The 18,006-nt window shown below is 32.2% G+C and overlaps 1 protein-coding gene across 1 annotated transcript in view; it reads left to right on the plus strand.

Moving 5' to 3' along the window:
* The window catches only part of LOC126777719 (uncharacterized), a 198,032-nt gene that overhangs the window by 75,797 nt on the left and 104,229 nt on the right, over nt 1-18,006 (plus strand). The window contains exons 14-18 of the mRNA XM_050500872.1: nt 109-241; nt 898-1,040; nt 1,667-1,841; nt 5,034-5,125; nt 11,655-13,114. Coding sequence (XP_050356829.1) covers nt 109-241; nt 898-1,040; nt 1,667-1,841; nt 5,034-5,125; nt 11,655-13,114 — 2,003 coding nt within the window. The remainder of the gene's footprint in view (nt 1-108; nt 242-897; nt 1,041-1,666; nt 1,842-5,033; nt 5,126-11,654; nt 13,115-18,006) is intronic.

Raw genomic sequence — 18,006 nt, forward strand, 5'->3', positions numbered from 1 at the left:
ATCGCGGTTAAAATTATAATTATATAACAGCGTAGAAATGTTTTATCAAGTACAAAATATTTATATTGTATTGTATCAGTTATTGATATTTACTTGTCTGTTTTTTAGAGTGGTAACATAGGTGGTAGCCTGCAAGACCTGCTGGCACCGCCGCAGCGTCTCATCAAAGCTAAGTCAGAGAGCTCAGTCGCGTCTCTGTGTAGTGCAACCACGGTCATGTCAGCGGGTCACGACCATGATGGCAAGATAACATAATTTTTTTATAGAAAAATCGCAAATAACTATATTTGCCTGCTATGTAAACGTGCTTATAAAATATTAGGTAAACTTGTCACATTATATATAAGCTATATTAACATTATCAATGCGTCAATCTTGGGAGCCAAAACTGTTTCACTCGTCCTCCAAAATTGGAACACAGCGTTACAAACATCATTTTACTAGTGTTAAAAAGAATTGCGTTTGATGCTTAAGCCCATAAGAGTCTCGATGCTCACCTTTTGAGGAAAAGGCTTGAGGCGTCATTCTTTTTTATTACTTATAAATCGAAAGAATATGTTTCGATTCAAAGGGAACTGATGATTTTGAGTAAGCCAGTGTTATAGACATAGGGTCATAACAGCTAAGTTCCCAAGGTTGGTGGCGCATAGGTAATGTAATTTTAATATTTCTAAAATTGCCAATGTCTATGGGTGGTGGTGACTACTTACCATAAGGTGGCCAATTCGCTAGTCTGCTTATCTATTTTAAATAAAAATAAACACTTTAAATTGTGTAATGATTTGAAATAGCATATATTTTCTTTAAGTCCTTTAAAAATATCAGGTCATTTTTATAGGCTTTTTATAATCTTAAGGAAATAAAACCTTCTATAAATTACTTTATATTTCCTTCTAGAATTCTGCTCCGATGACCTTGAACGAAACAGGTCCAGATCACTAGAGCCTTTGAGTGGGCTGGCGATGTGGAGCGACCAGGTGGAGTACATCCAGTTGCTTAAAGAAGACAGGGGCCTCGGGTTTTCAATACTGGACTACTTGGTAAGCGCAGTACGTATGTAGATATGATTATAATTTAGTGTGTTTTTATTTTATTGGCGATTAAGCTGAGATTATAGCACAAGTACTATTTTGGAATGGATTATATTTCATCATATATTTACTGGAGTTCATTTTATAACAGGCTCAGTTTTCTTTGACCTATATGATTTTTTTTAGTCGATTTGATTTTTTACTAATATTATACTTGTTACTGCTACGCTTGTATGATTTGATGTCTGTTACGTCACACTCGGATGACTCGTTTTTATTTTTGGAATACAAGTTGGTTATATCTTAATAGGATAGAAGAAGAACATTAATTAGTGTTATTTACGTCGACTCAAGCATACAGACTATCCGATGATCATCCGGTACGCGCAGTCTAAGTTGACCATTGAGAATTATATGTATCTCTCTGATATGTTCGCGCACATATTTCCGATATGTTCGGTACTACATTAAAATCGCGCATGTAATTCCTGGAAAGGTTTACGTAAATTTGACCGGACCGATCTGACACGAAATAAGGTACTGTCCGATTGTGGTAATAATAGTTAATAAACGAATAAGACTCGGATCACATATATAATGAAAGCAGTGCATATAGAGTGTGTGGTCCCGCGCAGGACCCGTCGGAGGCCGGCAGCTCGGTGATCGTGGTGCGCTCGCTGGTGGTCGGCGGCGCGGCGGCGGCGGACGGGCGGCTCGCGCCCGGCGACCGCCTCGTGTCCGTCAACGGCCGCGACGTGGCGCGCTGCGAGCTCGCCGTCGCCGTCGACGCCATCAAGAGCGCGCCCAGAGGTACGACGCGTCACGTTACAGGCGGCGGACGGGCTGTAAACGGTAGCTCATCTAACTCAGTGGTTGTTTGTTGTGCAGTATGTGGTCTTGCGTTGTCGTGAAGCAGCAGTGGCCTAGAGCGATTGCCCATCTCGGTTGTTTAGCAGCTAGTTCTACCTCCATGTTTTGCAGTCGCTGACGATAGATATCTGCCGTAATCGTTTGGCCAGATTTTAGAAAGCTGTAGTGAATGACACCGGCGCTAGTCCACCAAACTCACAAGTAACTTTTTCTGAGTCAATTTTTGTTTAGGGCAGGATTTGGCTAGGTCAACACAGCAGTCGACAAGTGTTTGCATGTTCGATTCACTCAATTCATGAGGTACCCATCGTTCAAGTTTGCTTACTTTCCCGATATGCTTCAAGTGAATTAATACAATTTTAACACTTACCCCAAAGCCTGCAGCTATCTCTGAAGTGCTTTATGATGGATCCGCTTCCACAATAGCCTTTAATTCTTCATTTTCCACTTTGGTCTCCGGCCGTTCATGGGGCTAGTTCTGAAGGTCGAAATTTCAAGAACCTAAACGTTGAAACCAAAACCGTACCGTGCTTTCTTTTGCGACACCCATCATTAATCCTTCGAGCTGTTTCTGCAGCACTGGTGCCACGGTAGAACTCGTACTCGTAAATATACAGATATTTCATGTTTTCCATTGTGCGGTAATAAGTGACGCCAAAGAACAAAATAATGAGGCAAAAACAAATGAATGACTGTTTTCAAAACTCAAATGTACCAGCTAAATGAATTTATAAATTTTAATTTGGATTTCTTAACCAAAGAGGAGATATTTCAGATCAAAGTGGTCAGTACGACAAAACGCTAATATCATATGTAAGGACCTAATATTTTGACTGATTGATTCACATAATGTCTTGTTTACCGTATTTTGGCTGGCACTGTCCCAAAAGGAAACCTTTTGGGTATCAGAATTGGGTGTATCCCCAATTCTGATAAAAGGTAAATCGGACTTTCGGTTATTTGGTATGGGTCTAGTATTACGTGGTCCATTTTAGAGAGATGCGTAACAGTATGCAATATATCTGAAAAATAATCTGACATGATGCCATGATTAATATTTTTTTTACTTAAGGAAGAAGGCAAAGACCCGTCACACTATTTTGATCGCGTCAAATGTACTTTTATATCAAAAACAGGAAGAATTATTTAATCGTAGTATTCACTTATCTCGAGATGATAACTCATGTAAATTTTGACGTTAAATGTGTTTTAGAAAAATATTTGTATTTGCTAAATGAGATGACATAAGATAACGGAGATATGAAAGTGTCACAGTCGTGTTATTTTTATTAATAATTCAATTAGTTGGTTACTTGTTCGTGAAAAATTGTGAAAAAATATTGGTATAAATCTGTTAAAGCTGAGTAGGTATCAAAATTGAGAAAGAGCCAGTGTAATTTATGATATATAGTTAGCAGTGCGTTAATAGTGAACGGCATATTTTCATAACATTGAGCATGGCCCGTTTTCTGGTCCTATTTGACTACTGAAAATAACTTTTTAGAATAATTTAATTTTTTTTTTTACTTGCAGGCAGGTAATACATAAATTTAATTGTATTTGATTGACTTAACTTTGTATGTGAAATATTGGAAAAGATAACTGTTGAGTTTCTTGGCGGTTCCTCTTGGTGAATTTATTTAAGCAGCCATGCTACCACGCATAGGTATACATTCATGAAATTCCTACTTGAATAAAGTATGTTTAGATTTGGTTTAGATTGAAAGCGAATCGTTTGTATATGGGATGGATTATTCCTTTTATAAATCGTATATATAATTCTAATATATTTGAATAAGAAGCATTACATTTAGATACTTATTGATAAAAAACTTATTAATAATTATTTAAATAAACTACCTCGGGTTCGAAAAAAGAACATATTCTAAAACCTAAGGAGAACTTGAGAAATTCAGAGGGTTTTTTATGTTAATGTTTTGGATTTTTATACAATCTTCAATGTCTATACTGACTAAAGAATCGTTTTTTGTAATAACTGAAAAAACTACCACAATCAATCTACATGAAAGTTATACCAGGAGATGCAGCGCGTTTCGAAGAAGATTTTATTATTTAACAAGTATTAGCGCTTCGCAGTTTTACCTGCTTCAAATTTCTATTACTGACGTAAAAAACGTGGATGTAACACGTTCTTGTTAGAAATAAATAGCTAAATAAACAATAGCATACTTTGGTAATAAAACGATTCCCTTTAGGTAATCAACTACATAATAATTGTGCTATATATGACTTTTTTTTTTTTTTTTTTATAGAATAGGAAGGCGGACGAGCATATGGGCCACCTGATGGTAAGTGGTCACCAACGCTCTTAGACATTGGCATTGTAAGAAATGTCAACCATCGCTTACATATCCAATGCGCCACCAACCTTGGGAACTAAGATTTTATGTCCCTTGTGCCTGTAATTACACTGGCTCACTCACCCTTCAAACCGGAACACAACAATATCAAGTATTGCTGTTTTGCGGTAGAATATCTGATGAGTGGGTGGTACCTACCCAGACGAGCTTGCACAAAGCTCTACCACCAGTAAACTGACTTCACTAATTTGCTCGCAAACGTTCCTTATGTAAACCGGGCACTTGACGGGCCGGTTGGCATGGTTGGTAGATACTTGCCTTTCACGCCGAAGGCTGTGGGTTCGATTCCCACCCAGGACAGACATTTGTGTTCACGAACGTGTCTGTTTGTCCTGTCTGGGTGTAATTATCTATATAAGTATGTATTTACAAAATAAAAGTAGTATATGCAGTATATCAGTTGTCTGGTTTCCATAGCACAAGCTTTGTACAAGCTTAATTTGGGATCAGATGGCCGTTTGTGAATAATGTCCCAGGTTATTATTTATTTAAACGTTTTAAGATTAGCAACTCTCCATTTGGGTATTTTCTGAGATCCTCTTGTAAAAATATTGCCCCACAAAAGAGTAACACGATTAATAACTTTCTCTCTTCTTGTTAATCGTTTTAATGTTATGTAACCACAATTTCTCATACGCCCGGTTGTATATTTCTATCAATATTTTTATTTCTTAAAATTTATTCATGTCTTATAAGTGACTTTTTTTATTTAGTTATTAAAGTAAAGTGAGTATTTGTTTATTGATTGCAGGTATCGTCACAATTGGGGTAGCTAAACCACTACCCTGCAGCACCGTGGTAGGCGGAGAAAGGGCGAACGGTCACAGCGTGCAAAGCAGTCAGGTATGAATGAAATATATATTAAATATTATGATTCTATAAATATTTTTATTTAATTTAAAATATTTATGATAACACATAAATGACATTGGTTTTCTAGAAACAATATCACAGATAAAATTAATTTGTAAAAATCTAAATTTGTATAAGATTTGATATAAATATATCATTTAATTTTTTTTGTATTTATTAAATTAATATTTATAAAATAACATATTTAAGTTCTATAATAAAAAAAAACTGTTAGTTTTTGAGTGATAAGTGTTTGTGTTGAGTGAGTTATTGTACACTGAGGGGAAAATCTAAAAGTAAGTCATATTTACATTTTAAGCTTTCTCTTTGCGCTTAGAGCAGTATTTATAAATTCTTCAAGCATGCATCTCTTACTTATATGCATTTTGTACAATAAAGGGAATAGAACATCTACCGCTCTAAGATTATTATTATTATTTTTTATTATATCTTGTTTTTGGAAGTTTATTTTGTAAATTATAATTTTTTCCCTTTAGTGTACAATAAATTTTGCATGCTTTATTTGGCAATAGTTTTATATATTGTTTTTATTAGTAAAAACAATAATTAAATATTTAACTAATCTATGAAAATGTTTATTATAAACTAATAAAGTCTTCACTTCAAATGTTTTTCAAATATGAACATAAGGAGAATGAATTATTTAGCTTAGTGTAAAAAATAGTTTTTTATTTAACTGCATCAAGACTTTTCAAATAAAAACAAATAAAAAAATCATTTAGAATTTATAAACACGTAGTTTTATGTTTCTCTTAAATTTTCGTATTTATATATATTTTAATGACGCTAATCTCTAATACCTAAATTAGCTAACCTCGTTATACCGTCGAGTGAAATAGAGATAGCATTTTTTTTATTACATTTTACTAAAATTTATAGAAAAAATAGGTAATTTTAAGTTTAATTAAATATTATGAATTTTTTTCTATTGAAGCATCAATATTTCCTTCCAGAGACTTGAATACTTCACGAAAATTCTACGTCTCATAATGTCTCTCCACCGCGACATCATGGATTTGGAACTCCACTGCTCCCAAGATGTAAAGGACGCGCCCTTCCGAGTCCCACCTAAGATCAAAGCGGAGATTACAATGAAGTGACCGAGTGAAGTGAAATCTTATGTATAAATATTAAAAATTAATGTTGTTATATATATGAGATCAATAGACTTCAACACTGTTTAACGATAACCTTTTATTTCAAATAGATAGGCAGACTATCAAATATGTTATCTGATGAAAAGTGGTCACTATTGCACACATACATTGGTACTTTATGAAATACCAACCATCCCTTAACACTTTGGTAGGGCTTTGTGGTACCCTGTCTGGGTAGCTACCACTCATCATTGTTGTGTTCCCGTTGAAAAAGCGAGTGAGCCAGTGTAACTTTAGGCACAATGGACATACCATCTTATTCTCCTAGGTTGGTGGCGCATTGGCTATGTAAAGAATGGTAAATATTTCTTATGATGCCAATGCGCTTGCGCAGTGAACACTTACTCTCAGGTGACCCATTTGTACGTCCAATAATAAAATTAGGATCCCTATAGTCTATGTTTTTGATCGACGTGTTTGTATATTTGCCTTCATTGATAGTAATTTTTTGTCACGCATATTTCGGAAAATAATAATAATATCGAGCCATTTAATTATATAACTTTAATGAAAATGATTACGTTTTTATGGAAATCGATAGAATATATTCTGTATTAAATAGAATTTTATGAATTTATCTTGATATAGATGGGAAAGGATACAAAAAAATAAAATAAATATTATCAATATTTTAGTGAATGATAAATATAGTTTACTATAATATCTGATACCATGTTGTATTCCACGTTGCTTTGTTTGGTTTACATCGTCCACCAAGGGGTTCTATAATATCCTGGGACATTATTCACACATGGCCATCTGATCCCAAATTAAGCAGACCTTGTACGATGGAACCGAGACAACTGATACTACATACTACCTACTACTCTTCTTTTGTAAATACATACTTATATAGATAATTACACCCAGACTCAGGACAAACAGACAGGTTCATGCACAAAAACGTATGTCCTAGGTGGGAATCGAACCCTCGGCGTGAAAGGCAAGTTTTTTTTTGTTACGCAGTGGAAACCTTCAGAAAGGTACTTAGCTCCCATGGGGGGAAGGAACTGGGTTATGTGCGATTCTTACCCACTAAAACAATTGCGATGGCCGTCCTCGGCACGGATCGGAGAGGTTGCGGGATCGTGTTGATATAACGCATCCGCGGCCTCTCCCGTGCTTTGCTCCGCTCGTGGCTCGTGGCAAGTACCAACCACGCCAACCAACATCAGGTCTTTCTTCTTATAGGTCACATTTTCTTTAATGGTTTTGAAAGCAATCAAATATAATTATATTTAAAATTATATTCTGTTCTAAATTCGTTTATATGAATGAAATGCTTAGTAAATGTCATATCGAATATCGAATAAATAAGTTTTATCATTAAGTATAGTGGTAGTAACAGCCCGTGAATGTCCCACTGCTGGGCTAAGGCCTTCCCTCCTTTTTTTTTGAGGAGAAGGTTAAGGGTGACTTTAAGTATAGTAAAATTATTGGTTGTGTAAAATTTAGCGAATTGTGTGTTGTAGTCAATTCTTTATGTGATAAGAATGAATAATAAAAATATATTAATGTTAGAATAATATGAATGAAATTAATACGAAACTAATACGAATGAGTAATAGCAGATGTTATATTTATATGAAGCTACCATTATTTTTAATGTAACGCTTAAACGAAACCCACTTCAAATGATTTACAGATAATAGGATCCAATATTGTTTTTTTAAGGACTTAAGATTATTAAAGATTAAGATTTTAGTTATTTTTGTTGAAACTCTTCAGCTCTTAAATAGCTTTTAATTTAGTATAAAAAAACTTAATTTTTATTGTTAAGCGATTGTACTCAAGTCTTATATAATTCTTATATACAGTGGAGTCCCAGTTATCCGACAATTTGCAGGGCAGTGTCGGACTATCGAATTTGTCGGATAATAGACTACTGCTTAAGACTCTATATATACATATAATGGACTATATTTCCATATAGTCCGGATTTTTTTTATAAAAGAGTACCTTGTAATCCGACAAATTCCATATCCAATGATAAGATTCTATATGTTACATATATGAACTCTGAAGTACAAATCATATTTCATTATGTATGTCAAATCTAGTAAATTAAACAACACAATAGGGAGCTTACATTTTATTATAAAACTTACAAAATTTACAAAAAATATGCAATAACTTTACATTAGGAAATAATTGTGTACAAACAAATGTACATACTAAAATAATCAAAAATTATGAATCATATCGGATTACAGGGGGTGCCGGATTAGACAGGGGCCGGATTACCGGGAGTCCACTGTATATGTATGTATAATACGAGTCTCAGTATTGAGGCCTATTTGTTCTATTTCCCAGAAACACGCTTTCAGTAAACGCATCCTGTATTATTACACTAGATAATGTTTCTAATAAGGATTCTTCGAAGAAAAATTCTTTCTTCAATTATTGGAAGTAAAGTAATACGTAAATAGCTGACATATTGCTCAATTTTCAAAATAAATCTAGATTCTGGACATATACTCATTCGCGGTCTCGTTCTCTCATTATCTATGTCTCTCTCTCTTTCTCTCTCGCACTTTCATATTGCACTATAATACGATTATTGAATATAGGTATATTGTATCTTTGTAGTTGTATGGACTATATTAAATTTTATCAAGTGTGTTATATGGCAATAATACTTTGTAGTGTTATTGTTTACGTGTGAAATGTATGTTTTATAATATATAATTTTAATATATATTACAAAGTATATTGCAGCTTAGGTATCACGGTTAAGTTACAAAGAATCGTGGCAAAAGGTGTCTGTTTTTTTGTTTAATATTGTGTCATTAATTTATTGTAGTTTTAAGAGTACAAGTTTTTGCAAAAATTTTTTTTAAAAATTTATTGAATTTATATATTTTTTTTCTATTAAACAATTTCATAAATTAAATTAGACTTATACAAGTAAGCAGCGAACACTGACTACTTAGGGGGCAGTGATCTCCATTTAAGTCCACTCTAGTGTTTGCTCAACCATTTTGAAAATAGGGCTTGGGCGTCAGCTGAGCTAATCTGTGCCTCACATCTTGGTACATCCATGCTATTATTATTTTTTTATTTCTTAAATAATATTCAAATGAAATTTCTAATTAATTTCAGATAAATATTATTATAACATATAATAATAATCATATACAATTTAGAATTTATTTATTTATATGGTTAATACTAGTATTACAGGTAATTCTGAGACATATCATAGAATATAAATTTTATTTGTGTGTTTTAATCAAGAAGGTTTTATGCAATTGAAAATAGATTAATAACGGACAATGATGTTTTTTTACAAATGTCCAAGGACATTTAACTAAAAGTGTATATTTTATGAATGTTAAAGGTAATTAGAAATAAATAAATGTAATAATTGTTGTAAGACTGTAATTCGTGAATGAGCGAATATTAATAAATACTTTAAATTGTATTATGGAATCATAAAAATGTATATCAATTGTAATTTATTATATTTTTAATTTTGGTCTGGGTAGGTACCAAACACTCATCAGATATTCTACCGCAAAACAGCAGTACTTGGTATTGTTGTGTTCCGGTTTGAAGGGTGAGCGAGCCAGTGTAATTACAGGCACAAGGGACATAACATCTTAGTTCCCAAGGTTGGTGGCGCATTGGTGATGTAAGCGATGGTTAACATTTTTTACAATGCCAATGCCTATGGGCGTTAGTGACCACTTACCATCAGGTGGCCCATATGCTCGTCCGCCTTCCTATTCTATAAAAAAGGTGCGTATACTTTGCTGTTTATCCTTCACTAATGCTTGAACGACACGATTGCAATTAAATTTGCGGTAGTATGTGCTGTAGTGGATTATGGTGAAGGATTTGTATTCAATTTTAATGTTCAAAAGACGTTGCGTCTTACACATGCGAATAACACGTAACATAAAAATACCAGTAATTTCATTCATAAATTAAAAACATCTATTATATAAACAAAAACAAATGAACAATTGTTACAAATAATTTTCATGTCTTAAGAACTGATCTGGTTTCACTAAAGTGATTTATCGTGAATTTGAATTCGACTAGTGTTAAAATCGATTTGCTTACTGTAGTGCTATTCTAAAAGAATTACCTTCATAACACACCCGTAAAATGTTGAAAACCGATTAATGATGATATACTATTTTGATGCGTGTATTCTTAAAATGTTATAATTATTATGGTCAATGTCGCGTATCACTTTCTGACTATCTGACTATTTCACGACTGATTTCTTTCGTGTTTCAAGTTTTTTAGAAGAAACCTAACCTTACCTTAGTCCTACAGTTGGTAGAACGTGTCGGAAGTTTCGAAGTTGCATTTATCTGACGTATATGAATGATTTTATCGGTACCAGTTTCTCAAAAACGATCGAAAAACGGTTGTGTACAATAAGATTTTGTTAAATTTAAGAATATAAAATGTAAATTTAATTTAATTTATATAAATTTATACTAATATAACGCTACGACTAGGAAGCTTGCAATTACTTAGGAGCAGCTGAAGAAAATATATCGAGCTTTCCTCGATAAATAACGTAAGTGAAACCGGATAACTTGATAATTGTTTATTTTCTAATCAGCGTTGTTGCAACGCTTTTCACCGTACAAAAAATTATATTATTAATAAGCATTTATTGATTCTTATGAGTAAGAAAACTTTAAATGAACTATGGTCAATTCTTAATACTGTATACGGAAATCTAGATATTTTTCTGAATTATTCCATACATTAGCGTTAACTTCTGTTACTGTTCTGGTGACCCAAGAGTTGGCGTTTACTTAGCTCAAAGACTTAGCATCGTAGTTCAGAGGGGTTATAACCAGCGACCCGTGCAATGCCACAGAAAAATGGTAGCGTGTTGTAATGTATAACGATTTGATTCACATTTATTCAGCATTAAAAAGTCTAAATTAGTGACATGAGTATTTTCTGAAATGTAAATATTTATTCAATCGTCTCTACGCAGCTTTATTTGTTGATTCTATTTAGTTCAATATTTTTGTTTGTTTATTTTTTATTCTTTATAAAACAGGAGCACCTATTATTATCGTTAGGAAACGTAGTTTGTAATGAATTGTTGTTGCTAAATGGTGGATATTTTTAATGTTTGTTACTATAAGGATAGTTTTACCTGAATGTTGTTTGAAATGTTTTGTTTTTGTGCAGCAAATAAATATTTAAAAAAATCTATATCTTTTAATTAATATTCTAAATTAAATTATCCAAGCATTTAAATCGTAATAACATAAGATCCAAATATGCTCTAAAATAATAAAAAAATAAAACACAAAAATATTATCAAATGTTTATGACAGTAATGTAGTTTTTTTTCTTCCTAGGAATGCATAAATTCATTGGCGTCTGACGATCAAACGGGAATGGACTCATTTCACGAATGTTTGCAAGAATACGGAGAAGGTTTGGAAGTGGTTCAAATTTGCTTAGAGCCTGAAGAGTCATCTATAAAAGATGAAGAGCTATCTGCCTTGGCTGATATAAGTTATGATGAATATAAAAAAGCAGACTCGTTAAATGATAATAGCAAGTTTATTTCTCTTGGAAATAATGATACTGAAAAGGTTAATGGTATTACTGAATTCAAATCAGACGATTCTTTAGACGGACAAGAAGACGATTTGACAATCACGGAAGATGATGTTCTTGTCGCTCCTAGAGAATTAACCATAAGAAGTAAATCCGCAGATATAAAGGGCACGGAAAGTGATAGGTGCTTATCAAAGCAACAAAGTAAAGATTTGTCAACGTCAGACGAAATGGTATTTGCAGTTACGCCGACCGGCTTAGAGAGAATAAGCTTTGAAAAGTATTGGAAGGAATGTGATGTCAATAAAGACAAATTAAAGAATGACGAAAGTTGGAAAGAATCCATAAATTCACCCACCGATGAAACCGCGAGTTTTTACGACGCAACCACACGAATTTCCGTCCAGGAGCATAACAATTCTCTATTATATATTGACCATGAAATTGACGGTTACGAAACATGTCTCGATGACGACTCATCGTCTGTAAAGTGCTCGAAAAAAAACGGTCATAAAATTAACGGCGATAGTGAGATCAAAGAGTTAGGTAAACACGATAAAATAGTTATTAGAAACAAAGACAACGATTCCGGTGCCAAAACTATTAAAGATCAGAACACTGCCAATGCCGATGACGAAGTGTCGTCTTATGGCCATCCTTACGTAGAAGAGCATATAATTAAGCAAATGAAATCATTAAGAATAGAACCTCTAAATGTAAACATAGGAACCAAGAAATTGAAGAAAAAAAGTCCAACGAAACCGTCCAAGAAGGAACGTCGTTGCATCGAATACTATAACGACCAAGCTGAATGTTTACAAGAGATACGCCAAAAGAAACTTGAAGAAGAAGAAGAAGAACATAAAAATAAAGAACAGCAGATAATTTTAGATACCAGTCTAGTTAAGATGGAGAAGAAAATGCTATCAAAGCAGCAACTTAGTGAGGACTCGATAGATGCTGAGCCTAACTTTGTACCAGGCTGTCATAAATGTTTTCTCGAAAGCTATGCCTATGAAATAACTAAAGCATATATAGCCGAAGCTACAGCTTGTAAATATTGTGATGTAATTAGGGATATGTTAGAGGTGCCTACAGTTATATCAAGTAGAAGACGATCAGCACCAGCGTTAGTAAATCTAGATAGTCCTGGATCTGAAACGGAAGATGAGGATCTCCTGGCTGTTCCTGTTGTAAAAGATAGAAGAAAATCTACTGGTCCGTTGAAGTTTCCAGTACCTGCTAGAAGAACTAGGTAAGTTAAATTAATTTATTTTTTTAAAAACAATTAATATTATGTGTTTTCCTTTTTATTTAAATATATACTTACATTATAATTACTAAAATAATAAAGAAAAACAAAAGGTTATGTTTACAAAATACAAAAATGACACGATTGCTTTCATTCAAACTAGTTTTTCATTCGGATAAAAATACATTAGTTATAAATAGCAGTATGAACAATACGATGGATGGATCAAGTGGAGTTTAATGGAGTGAGTTTACGTTTGACGGAATAGTCTTCAGCGTACTCGCTTTAGTTGGTGACTCCTGATACAATTTTTTAACTAATAATATACTATTCATGCTTGTTATAAGAAATGTTAAGGCTTTAGTGTGATTATTAATTTCAATTAAAATTGTAAATATAGATATTCACAGGAAGTTTAAGTGTGATTCTCATTTGGAAGTTATTGTAATGACAGAAGTATAAGACTAAATATTATTATTTTATTTCATTATTTACATACCAATAATGTTCTTATAAACTTCCAAAATCGTGTTATAAATAAAACAGTGAACTTTGGGAATCCTAAAGTTCGAATGATATGTTTTTCATTTTGGTCGGACCAAAATTGAATTGAAGAAAAAATCTATGTAATTAATATAAATATCAAAATTAAAAATAGCTTCTATAGATATCGCGAACGCGAAAAAAAAGAAGCAATTATGTTATATGTTTTCAATATTTCTCAAAGTAGTTTTAATTGCAAAGAGCACAAAAAATAATTTGATATTTATCCCAAAAAAAAAGCCATTTATTCGCTTCAGCATATTCCGCCTGCCACTGCGGCCTTTCAAAATTTCCTTTCCTTCAGCTTCCCATGTTATTATATTAACTTATTTTTAATATAATCATGAATACAACCACAAAATATAAATGATTTGAAATATTATATAAATATGAATATAAAACTTTATTAAATATAAAAAAATATATTAATTGAAAATAATAAGAGAAATAAGAATAGTAATTGTTTTTTATATATTACATTTGAATGATGTGTGGAATCCACTTTCCATTACTTCATTCTCATAGTCAGAAGGGCTGGCAATCTTCAACCGTAAATAAGCTTTTATTATAAGTGTGTCTACTTTAGTAGACTGTTTTTGTCAAATGAAATACCTTAATTTGTTTTCAAACATTTATAACAATGCCTTTATTAAATATTCACTCCAGGGTAGGCATTGACGCTAGATTTCCCAAACACGTGATCGTTAATGAGATGAAGCCTTTTAAACGAGGACAAACTTCTTACAAAGAAATCTCATGTACAATATGAACTCTATTTTATAAGAAATAAAGTTACAATTACCATAATACCTATGTTTCGATTTGTTAATAAAATGCAATTGAATATAAGTTTTAAATAAATGATCTTAAGGATGTTTTTTGTGTGCCGTTGTAGATTTGTAATGTACGTCATATATATAGTATCTGTTTCTCAAGTTCAAGAGTTTTCATTGCTGGCGTAATATGCTGAAAGAATTGATAAGGCGTCGTTTTGATATTTGATTCATTTAACTTAACATTTTAACCGTCTGTTCTGTAATTCAACAATTATTAATTTATACAATCAAAAATAAATTCAATTTCAATATAATTTAATAGAAATAAAAATATTGTTTAATAAATATTTTCGACACCGACACCGAGACTAGACACCTAAACATGTGAATATAAATTATGAAATAAATCTTCAAAGAGCCCGCTCATGGAAATGAAATATTTATGAAATACAATATACAAACGAATTGTCCATGAACGCATCATAATTTTTTTTATTAACGTAGTATAAAATGTATAGTCTAAGTGCCTACAAAGTATTTCTTTACAAAACTAAAGGCAATTAGGTATCCTATTTTCTTTTTGATAAACATTCGTTATGTACACAGAATCCTCCTTATTTTCGGATCGAATATTGATTGTGTTAGCTATATACCCATATTGCTAGTCTCTGAATTAAGGGCCAATAAATGTCCCATTATCGGGCAAAGATCTTCTTTCCTCTTTAGGTTCTTATATTTTTAGTATGCCTCATTACTATGGTTTGATCGGTTTGTCTCATCTGTCATTATTTCATTTCATCAATGCGGATTTTTTCAACGCTAAGTATGATATTAATTATAAATACGACATGTCACTTGAAAAATCAGTAGTATTTTACCCGGCTTTGGTTAAGATTTCGGTATATTCCCGTGGCTATTTCTGCTTTGCTGTCTTGTGCCATCTCGACCTAATCATCTCGATTATTCGTCATAATATTATAAAACTCATATAATAATAATAATAATAATAATAATATCCTGGGTCATTTTTCACACACGGCCATCTGATCCCAAATTAAGCCTTTACAGAGCTTGTGCTATGGAAACCAGACAATTAATATACTACATATACTACTTTTCTTTTGTAAATACATACTTATATAGATAATTACACCCAGACTCAGGACAAACAGACATGTTCAAGCACACAAATGTCTGTCCAGGGTGGGAATCGAACCCACAACCTTCGGCGTGAATAGGCAAGTATCTACCGACCACGCCAACCGGCTCGTCAATACTCAAGACTAACACTTATATATTCCTTCATTGTTTAATTCATAAATTATATTGGTATGGTAATCGAATATGACCGGAGAAAGCATTTACAGGAGTTCTTAGTCCTGGCAAATACAGATAAATTCTGGACTTAAAAATAAAACAGAACTTTCGGTCCGACCACGAACTGAGAAAAATCAAATAATTGAATAATAACTATGAACTAGCATAAACATACTACTTGTATTTAAATTGGCTGGCTTTTAGTATGGTATAAAATGCAATAATTTATAAAATTACATTTCGTAGAACCCTTATACCCATGCGAATTAACCACTCACCAAAATTAGTATCAAGAACAATTTAACAAATGCAATCCTTCAGAGAATATTAAAATGTCCCATTATACGGAATTGTTTCATTATGTAAGTGAGACTTAGCCCCCATGAATTACTTCACTTAATACATCAGGTTTTTATCGTTTAAATTCTATCACAAGTGGTGCTTTTGACTTTGCATGAACTTTGAATATGAATATAAATTGACTTGCCTTGAAATGTGAAACGTAAACTTAATATGAAATAAATCATTTTTATTATAATTATTTCGTGTAATTATGAGTCGAGAGTGTCATAATGATGTTAGAATCATTGATGTGATGTCATGTTTTTGAATAAAAAAATCTTATTTTCAACGAAACGTGATGTTAAAAAGAGTATAGTACTATCTCTTCTTTTGCGCCTATGTTGGATATCGTTACTTTTTACATCCTGAACTCTTTAACATGCAAATTTTCAGGTAAAAAAGGCACTACTTTCAGCAATTCTGATTTGTGACAATTTTATAATACCCTTCGTTTCCAACGTCTTTGAACAAAATAGTATAACAGTAGTCTTTTTGTAAAATATACCTTCTTCTCTTTCTCTTTATCTTCTCTTTCGGCTTTCGTCCTGCTCATAGTGTTGGCATTAGTTAAAGTTATTGAAGCAACTTTTAGGTTTTAATATTGATTTTAGTACTGTTGATCTGTTGTCTATATTTCACTAAGTTTGTTGTGTTCTATCAAAATTATTCATCACAATTATCCTATACCCGACAACGCATTGTAGTTTAAAATGGTGTATTTCTTATTTAAACTTGGTAAATTTTATTAGGTTTTAACTTTTTTCTTGTTTTTTTTTCTTATATCATATGTAATCCTAAAAACACTATCATAAACAGACAGCTTAACAATAATTGCAAGTGGTGGATTGATCGAAATTATCGTTTATTTTATAGTAGGGAACAAGTTTCTTCTCACTTCCTCTTAAAAATTCTTGTTCGGCTGAGCAAACTTTTGTATTGATCGGTGGGCTTCAAAGCAATTAGTAGGAAAATATTCAAACAAAGGACCATCTTAATAAATCTGTGTACCTTTTAAATCTAGTAATAAATTCTGTTTTTTTTTTAACTCAGAAAATAATATGATTATAATCAGAAAATAATATGATTAGGTACGTGTCAGAACTCCGCGTAAAACTCTAATGATGCCTCATATGTCTTACTGGAAAATACGTATTCTCTCTCTCTCTCTATCTTCTATACTGTTGTATACAGTCTTAATGTTGCTGCATCCTCAAAGGTCATCAGAAAATCTGGTACATAGAATATATACTGGTCACATCGTGTCATAAATTTTGTCCACATGACAAAATTTTACAAACCATTCCTTAACGTGCAAGTAAGGTACCGAATCTTCTTTCGATTGTAAAATAATTTAAATCTATGTATTCTGTAATTGTATATCACATGTAAAGGATGAATAAGATAATATTATTTAAAATGGTGTACTTGACGGACATGAAATTAGTTTTTATTGTATTGTATATATACCAATATTTTTTTCATTACTATTAATCATTGTAATTACTGTACTGTACTGTACTGTTACGTCTAACATGACCTTAAGACTTTTTAATGAAATTATTAGTTAAATTTTATCATTTTAATATCAAGAAGCCAAATAAATACATGTTAGGTTAAACACAATCACAAGTTTGGAATAAACGTTACAAAGACGACAGAGCAGATTAAAAACACCACTATTAGTGATGTACAAGTTATAACATTTTATTATCGATAGAAACTAATGAGGCAAAAAATAATAGTTTAGTTGCATAGGAAAATTGTTAATATATTTTCTAAATGACTTGATAGTACGCAAATGGAATAATATTATTGTCAAGAATATTATATGAAAGCTAACTTTGATTGAATTGAGCTTTCAGTAAAACTAATGTAATATTTTTTCGCCAATTAAAGTTAAAAATACATTAATATTAT

The sequence above is a fragment of the Nymphalis io genome, chromosome 23, assembly GCF_905147045.1.
Source record: "Nymphalis io chromosome 23, ilAglIoxx1.1, whole genome shotgun sequence".
In the NCBI taxonomy this organism is placed as follows: domain Eukaryota; kingdom Metazoa; phylum Arthropoda; class Insecta; order Lepidoptera; family Nymphalidae; genus Nymphalis; species Nymphalis io.